At 32.9% G+C, this 8,762-nt stretch overlaps 1 protein-coding gene across 14 annotated transcripts in view; it reads left to right on the plus strand.

Moving 5' to 3' along the window:
* Robo2 (roundabout guidance receptor 2) overlaps positions 1–7,997 on the plus strand; it is a 1,655,220-nt gene extending 1,647,223 nt beyond the window's left edge. For 8 of the 14 annotated variants that reach the window (XM_087208379.1, XM_087208384.1, XM_004842193.4 and 5 more), the window contains 3 exons: positions 3,084–3,356; positions 5,097–5,297; positions 6,545–7,997. In XM_087208379.1, the coding sequence (XP_087064505.1) occupies positions 3,084–3,356; positions 5,097–5,297; positions 6,545–6,546 (476 nt within the window). In that variant the 3' untranslated portion in view covers positions 6,547–7,997. The remainder of the gene's footprint in view (positions 1–3,083; positions 3,357–5,096; positions 5,298–6,544) is intronic. The other 6 variants (XM_087208405.1, XM_004842197.4, XM_004842196.4 and 3 more) reach the window with 3 other exon arrangements.
* The last annotated feature ends 765 nt before the right edge of the window (positions 7,998–8,762 follow it).

Raw genomic sequence — 8,762 nt, forward strand, 5'->3', positions numbered from 1 at the left:
TTAATCTATTCGTTCAACTCTTTATTAAGCACATGGTCATATGGTAGGCAATGGAAACCAAATAGACAAATTTCCTGGTTTCCTAGAGCTTACATGCTAGTGGAGGAAGAAAGACAAATATATAAGTGAAAGTGCAAAGTGTATAGCAGAGTGATCATTGCCATGGGGAAAAATGAAGAGAAGAAAGTTTAGAAATGCAAGGGTCAGGAGGAGCTGACTTTAAGTAGGATTTTTAGGGAAAACCTCACCTACAAACTGACATTTGAGAAAAGACTTGTAGAATAGAAGGGGAAAAATAGTACTTGATGTCTGAGAAAAGGTCATTCTAGGAAATAAGAACAGCAAGTGAAATGCTGAGGCTTATTTGATAAAAAGGCAGGGAAGCAGTGTGGCTGAAGCAGGCAGAGAAACAAGATAGAGTATGAAGACAGGCAAGCAGATAAGTGCCAGTGTGTGAGGATTTCTGCACTACAGTATTGTGAATGGGAAACTCCTGGAGCTCTTGTGTGTGTGTGTGTGTGTGTGTGTGTGTGTGTGTGTGTGTGAGTGAGTGTGTGTGTGGTAGAGGAGTGGCATAATCTTATATGATTTTATTTTGAAAAGGTCACACTAGCTATTGTGTTGCCGTGTACTAAATGGGCCAAAGGTATAAAAACAGATCACATAGGAGATTATAGAAGCAGTGTAAGGAATAGGTGATGGCTGATCATACCAAGGTAGAATTAGTAGAATGAAAAAGTTTGGATGCTGGAGGTCAGAATTTCTTAATGAAATTAATGTAGGCTACAAAGCTACAAAGATCACTTAATAGTTTTCACATAGAATAGAATTGCCACTAAATGAGAGGCAGAACACCACAGAAGAAGCATATTTTATAAACAATGACTTTCAGCTCCATTTTGATGATGTGAAATTTGCAAATTCCACGAAATATCTAACTGAAATTTCCAGAGTATATTTGGTTACGTGAGTCTGGAATTCACTGGAAGGGAAACCCAAACTGGAGATACTGTACTTAATTTGTTTGGGCCCCATTTTCTTACCTAAGAAATGCAGATAATAATGGCATGAGTTTCAGGGGACTGTTGTTGCTTGACAATAGTTAATTCTCAGTGTGCCAGTAAGATACTCTTTAGTAAATTGACTTAGTTGAAATGAATCAACATAGAATTGAATAATAAATTTAATTTAAGGAAATGTATTTGATTATATGCTTTTATTTTTTCTATAGCCATTTGTAATTCCATGTCTTTTTCTAATTTATTTCAGTTTGCATACAATATCTTTTCTTCTTAGATGATACAATGTCCAAAGATATTACTTAATTATGAAGCTATATAATTTCAGGTTAAACAGTCATCAGAATTTTAGTTGACATAAGCAGATGCCATTTTGGCCATTTTAGAAATTAAGCTGCTCTGATGGAGAATAAAAATCAATGACAATATATGTTATTTTGGAAGCAAATACAATAATTTCTCTTCACTGACAGTCTAAGTCCAATAACTCAAATTAAATAATTAATTTGCGTATATAATAATGTATGGGGAATGAAGTCAGTGTTGAATGTAAATTCTAAAGTCACTGGACTACTTAACAAATATCTTAATATTGTATTAGTGCTTCATTTTGGGAGAAATGTTTGAAATACAACTTCGTTTTCTCAGAGACCCTGTTTCCTTCAATAATGAATAATTCATAATCTAACATGAGGATGTACGTAAGAACTAGAAATGCTGCTTCAATTTAGAAACTTTCAGAGTAGATGATCATTTTTATTTGCTCAATGAAGGATAATATCTTTCTGTTCATAAGACGAATAAAGCTTAAAACTAGCCAATTAGCCTTTCTTTCAGGAAGCTATCTTTTGTAGGCAAGAAATTTATACTTTCCCTTTTTAAATTTCACAAACAGAATATTATTAGAAACCAGAAATACATTTACAAAAATAGCATGGGAAATAATTGCCTCTACTACATATAATATATTCCATTAATGAAATGTATATAGTATGTATATATGGTTGTTATACACAAATAATGTAATTATCAATACTCTAAGGATGAACAAAGAAGTTTGAAATAGCATGCAAGAAAAATTCTAATAAATTGATTTAAATGAACATTTAGAAGACTTTAATTCTTCTATAAAGTGATTTCAGAACTAGTGCATTACTTATAAGTAGGAAGGAAATATGATTTCACAAGTGAAGATATTAAAAATATAAAGGTGAAGATCTCAAGAGCTAAAAAATTCTGAAAAATTAGCTGATACTTGATCTTTTAATTTTTTCATATCCAATATTTAATTTTAAAAGGTTTTTTGAAAATTATCTATTCCACTACATCTCAAATTTCTATGATATATTGTCTACTGTAGCACCATAAAGCATATTAGCTCTGTACTCTGAGCATTGGTTATTATTTATTAAAATTAATACATTAGAAGATTATAATATATTAGTTGTAACTCATTAGTTAACTCATGAAATGAAATATCCAGAATTGGTTGTCACACAGAATGTTAATTGCATTTAATAAATGTTAGCTTAACCCTTTGACTATTGCTAAATGTGCCACATACATGGATAAAGGCAATCATATGTTGCATATGATACGGCGTATAGTTCTTAATTTCCCAAGAGTGAAATTTCCTATGGAGATTGGCAGAAGAGATTTATTCTTTTCAGGGACTTCTATTAGCACAGCTGCTAGAATTTCAAGTAATCTTGTTTTTTGTCACAGCGTTTCTGCTTTGAAGGAGGTCTGGCAATGAACTGAAATAAACCACAACTGCCCTTTAACCTTAAATGTTAGCCCCACTGTGCACTTGAAAACATTTTCCATGTTTAACAATTGCATAAAACCAGTCAATTTTATTTCAATAATTCTGTGGTGAGAAGGTGGAACTGAGATCAATAGTGCTCTTTTTGGATATCAATAATTGACTTTTATTTGCCCCAGATTTCTTTTGCATGGGTGATACTTATATGAGGGCAAGGGTATATTTTTTTCAACTTGAACTAAAACTTGTATTTTTTCATTAAATTTTAGTCCATTCTAAACATTATTCAAAATTTTTAGATCTTCCACCACCACCAGATCCCCCGCCAGGTCAGGGTTTAAGGCAACAAATAGGCCCGAGCCAGCATACTGGTAACGTGGAAAACTCAACAGAGAGAAAAGGAAGCTCTCTAGAGAGACAACACGCATCCAACTTAGAAGACACAAAGAGCTCACTGGAGTGTCCAGCTAAGACCTCTCTAGAGTGGCAGCGACAAACCCAGGAATGGATAAGCTCCACAGAACTCCAAGAAGACACTCGGAAAGCCCCACACAAACAAGGTGTTGGATCAGGTGTGTTCTGCACAGTCCCAAGAAAGCCGGGACTGTTACCATTTTTTTCCTACCGAGTATCTTAGAAATGGCAATTGTTTAAGGGCCTTTGAGTACACTTGCCTTAAATCAGTAATTAGAGTTAGAATTCTGCAGCACAGCTCACTGGCATATTTATACCTTAAGGCTCGTTCCCATGGGGATTGTTTCTCCAGTTAATTTATCCCTAGGGTCTTTGAGTCCAAGAGGCCTCCAGCCTTCATCAACAGTCTCCAGGAGACAATTTAATTTTTTTCCTTTGTAATATTTGTATTGAGTACCTTTAAGACTACTAAAGTTCATCTTTTGTGTCAGTTCTATTACTGCCTTCCCCAAGTTTGCTCATTTTGACTGAAGTAACAAATCACTTGAAAGTAGAACTCACTTCAGTCAAATAGATGAATTGATTGAAACTATAAAATTACAAGTAAATGCCCAATCAGAGTCCTCATGTCAGAAAAGTGTAAACTGAATTTATACCTTCTCCAACTTATTAAATGTAGTTCATTGTTAACTCCTGGATAGGAAATGCTCTTGTTTATAAATCAAGCTTCCTGGAAATCATACAACATAAATGTCATAAATTCAATAAATATTATTTATTGAATAATATCCAGTTCTGCTTGGATATTATTAGGAGTGGGTCATTGAGCCTGTTATAGAAATGCATTTTCAGGAACATCTCACATCGGGATTCATTGAATACTAATAAATATGTACATACACAGAACTTTTGAAAATCTACCTGTATTTATTCACTTATTCATTTGGACTCAATCTTTTCTAGATATGTCCTCTCACCATGCATTTTCCATAAGTATATTTTGTCACAACTTCTTCTCCAGTGTTAGAAACATTTAATTTGTAAAAGGGTCAGAATATGACAATGTTAATATCTAGATCTAGTGAAAACACCATTCTAGCTATGAGAAAAAAAAATAGGTCATTCCTGTCATTAAATACTATGTAAGAAGAGATAGTAAATTCAGTCATCATTTGTTAGTTATCAAATCACTTAATAAGGCTTATATACAAAAAAATGTAGAGTAAAGGTGTGTGGGGATGGAGGTAGGAAAATATGAGAAAGAAGAAAAAGAAAGTTTCAAAGTATTAAGTATTTAGTAATGTAAATCATGAGTCATCTGCATAAACAGTATGTTAAGAGAATAGTAACACATTTATTAAAATGTATGGATTTCTCTCTCTTTTAATGAAATACACAATATTTCTAATATATTTCAGAAGAAAAAATTTAAGTTTATTTAATTAACTAATCTAGAGTTAAGTTGATTGAGAAAATGTTGCTGTAATTTAAACTAAAACAAAAGCCATGTTCTTTCCATCTTAATGGGAAAATTAAATTAGAGCCTCACTAAACTCCAAAAACTTTTCTCAGATATGCTTTTTGTTAAGCAAACTATGGTTCATTGTATACAGCTCTCATTTATAATGAATTTAAATTTTGAAAATGATATGTAACACTGTGTACTTATCCCACGATCTCTTTTAATTTAATCCTGCTTCAGTTTCTATTGTAGGAAATTTTGCTCGTGCGTGGAAATTCCTTTAATATCCGGGCCTGATTAAACCTCATAATTTAAATTTTGCTGAAGAATGAAATAATAAAATGGTCCGTTCTGAGCTTAATATTTAAGAGTGAAGTTTCTCTTTTGCCCCCATGTTGCAGTTCAATTGAGCCTTTTGTGTTTTTCTCCTTTTCAGAGGAGGCCTTGGTGCCGTACAGCAAGCCCAGCTTCCCATCTCCTGGCGGCCACAGCTCATCGGGAACATCTTCTTCTAAAGGGTCCACCGGACCCAGGAAAGCCGAGGTGTTGAGAGGGGGTCACCAGCGCAATGCCAGCGACCTCCTCGACATAGGATATCTGGGCTCGAATAGTCAAGGACAGTTTACAGGTGAATTATGTAAGTGCTTTAGGTCATTTAAAGGCTATTATGATTCAAAGAGAATATTGCACTAATAGCATTGCCATATTAAACCCACTCGGGATAATAACAAACTTGGTCTGTTATGGGAAAAAAATCAATTACAAGTTTGATCATAACTTAGATGATTGCTATTTATAGCTGGCAATCACAAATATTTCATTGCTAATTCAAGTTGATTTAGGTTGTATAAAAATTGTTTTAATGTAGGAAGTTTGTCTTAGTACTTACAAACTATACATAGTCCATTTGGTAATTTTCTTACCCTTTTAACTGAGGATAGTCTTGGTAGTTTTAAAGAACTTCTTTAAGAATGCTTTAGGCTGCAGTTCCCCTTCATTTATTTACTTTTAAAATGTAGGACAACAACCTTGAAAAGTTGATTTTTGTAGTTGAATTGTGATATTTTGACTACAATGACATATCCTATAAATAAATGTATCTTTTCAAATAAAGAATTAGCCTTGCTATTTAGTGTAATCAATTTTCAAATATAAAATACTATCTAATAGAGAAAGATAGGAATGCCACAGTGTGTCAAAGAGAAATCATTGAGCTCTTTCTGTTAATGTCATCAGGCAATTTGCAGTTTCACTAGCTCATGTCAGAATTGTACCCCTTTAGCATTTTCATATGCTTCTTTTAATTAAGCTTAAATGCACTGCTAAGAGAACAGGCATGGATTCTAATATTCTCAACCACTTAACTGGTTATGTGACATGAGAAAATAAACTATTTTTCTACTCTCTATTTTTCTTTCTGTAAAAGAAAAAGTAGGGTTACTATTATGGTCACATTGCATGCTGTTTAAGAGATTTCATGAGATGATGAAAAGGCAGAATATTTTCAAACTAACATTTTATTGATCTGAGTTAATTTGCTCTATCATTAATCTGACAATTATTATAAATTATCATTTTTAATTTATATAGATTTTTGTTTAACTTATGTTTTGAAATAATTATAAAATCACAAGGAATATAAAACATTGCAGCTGTTTTTGTATTTTAAATGTTTAAATTCTACAATGTTTATCTTTCTCTTCATGTTCAAAACCTTCAAGTAAAATTACTTATATTCACAAACTCAAAGCATCTGGTGACTTTATCTTCATTTATTATCTGCTTGCCCTGATTTCAGTTGTACTGTTCTAGAAAGAAGAACATTTAATTTAAATGTAAATTTTATTTCTGATTTCTGATTTTTGATTTTTTATCTCTTTCCAGAGTAACTGAGAGGAGACATTCAAAGCTGCTCTGAAGGACCATCAGGTCCGAACTCATGGAAGTGATGACACTAAACAGTGCAATGAACAATTTCTTTTATTTATGTACTATTAAAAAAACTGTAAATGCAATGTAAAGACACACAGCCACACATATCCCACAGATATTTTACTTGTGTTCTTCTCTTAAGTATACCACCCACCTTAACTCTTTCTTGTCAGGAGTATATAAAAAAGAAAGAAAACAAAACTCGAAAACTCACCCTCCAGGAAGAAAAGGATTTTCCTCTGTATATAATTTCTTTTGTGCATTGCTATGCAAGCTCACTCTTTTTAGCTCTGTTCATATTATTGTCTGTTCTTAATGGTCTGTTGTACTATATGTGAATTAATAGGCTGTGGTGCCATATATTAACTTTTAATTGTGTAACTTTTATGTTTAAATTTTGCACTGCAATTTTATTTGGTGATAAGCACAAATCTCTACTCCTCATGACATGAAGAAAGATTGAATGTGAAGGGAGTTTCTGTACTGTAAACTAGTTGGATAACGCTGATGTAACCAATCACATTAGGTGGTTTCCAGTTGGGGTGTAGAAATAGCAAGATGCAAAGGAACAATGGTATTGGCAAAGTCTTCTTTGAATCAAGAAGTGAGTCAATTTAAAAGCAGAAAAAAATGGCTTTTATTATTGACAAAGGTGGGGGTCAAAAGAAGGAAGTTTAAGTCTTTAGACTGACTATGCATTAACGTAGTGAAGATGAACTAATTTTGCTTTTTAAAATGATGAAGTTTTATTTAGAATCAAATTTACCTATAGTTGTAATTGACTTACCTGAGAATTGCAAGAAGCAAAACGAAATTAAGGTGTTTCTCAAGAGCTGTACTCATACTACAGTTTTTAAATAGCATTTTCTGAATTATAATTAATCTGTCCAACACATTAAGTCAGAATATAACATGAAGCTCCCTGAGGAAACAAACAAAATGAACTCTAGAGTATCTAGCAAATAGTTAAAGAAGCTATTTATTATTAGGACATGCTCAGGCTGCTTCCAAATATGAATTCTACTGCAATATCATGTTTCATCTTTCTAATACATGTACAGTACACAATAGAGGTTAGAGCTGCATCACTTAAATTCATGACTTTTATAAAAATAATGCAGTCTATATACAATTTTGTGTTTCATTTGATTAAGAAGTGAAGTCAATGCCCCCAAATATATAGCCAAATTGTAAGTGCTTAAAAAGCAGTGTCCAGAGTATGTTCAGTTCACAATAAGTAGATTTATTGAAATAAATACTTTATGGTACATTTTTAGAAATTGGCTACGAGTTAAAATCTGTTTGACCCATTTTGAATGAGTAAATCGAAAAGGAAAATTGAAAAGGAGAAAAATGCATGTTTATTACACTTTTTAAATAAAAACAACCCTTGTAAGTGGACATTAATAACAGTGTCCTGCCTCATTTGTTTTCACAACTTTGAAAACAAGAAGTTCCTGAGCATCGGTTATATACACTCAAAATATGTGACTTTCAAATCCGTTAAGCTACTGTACATGTATAGTCAATCAGTAAAGTGGAAGATTCCTGTAATTCCCATCTGTGGTGTTTCCTCATGAGCCACCTACACAGTCTTAAATTCTGTTTCTGCCTATATTTTCCAGTGCTTTTTCTATATGTTCAGTAGCTTTTAGACTGAAAAAATACTCAATGTGATTATCAGGATAAATTCTAAAATGGGGGACCCCTTGCATGACAATTCACTCTCTGTGTGTTATTGGCTCAATATAGCTAAGGGACGACATCATTAAATGGTTCCATCATTTTTATTCCCTGAGACTGCATCAGCACAGGCAGAATAGATTGCAGGCATCTTGATGGGCCCCACCATCTTCTTGGTGCCACATAGTTCGTTTCTTCACTGAAGAGAAGAATTCTCAAACACACTTATTAAACTGTCCACCAACTTTATACCATCAGTGCCTGAATTCTAATGCAGTTTGATTTCTCTCTGGGACAGAGACTGGGAAAGGTGAAAAGTTTCTGCAAAAATGAATACATGATTATTCACAACTAAGATGTAACTTGTTTATTTGTACAGTTTCTTGCTTCACCTTCCTACATTTAAAAGCAAATTTCCAAGATGTTTTATTCATTTGTTTTCCTCTTGTATGCTCCTCAGTAACTGAATTTAGTTTAAAACTTCAGT

This window comes from Heterocephalus glaber, unplaced genomic scaffold (assembly GCF_053883595.1).
Source record: "Heterocephalus glaber isolate CG9 unplaced genomic scaffold, H.glaber_assembly_v1.0 deba00000122, whole genome shotgun sequence".
NCBI classification, from domain to species: Eukaryota; Metazoa; Chordata; class Mammalia; order Rodentia; family Bathyergidae; genus Heterocephalus; species Heterocephalus glaber.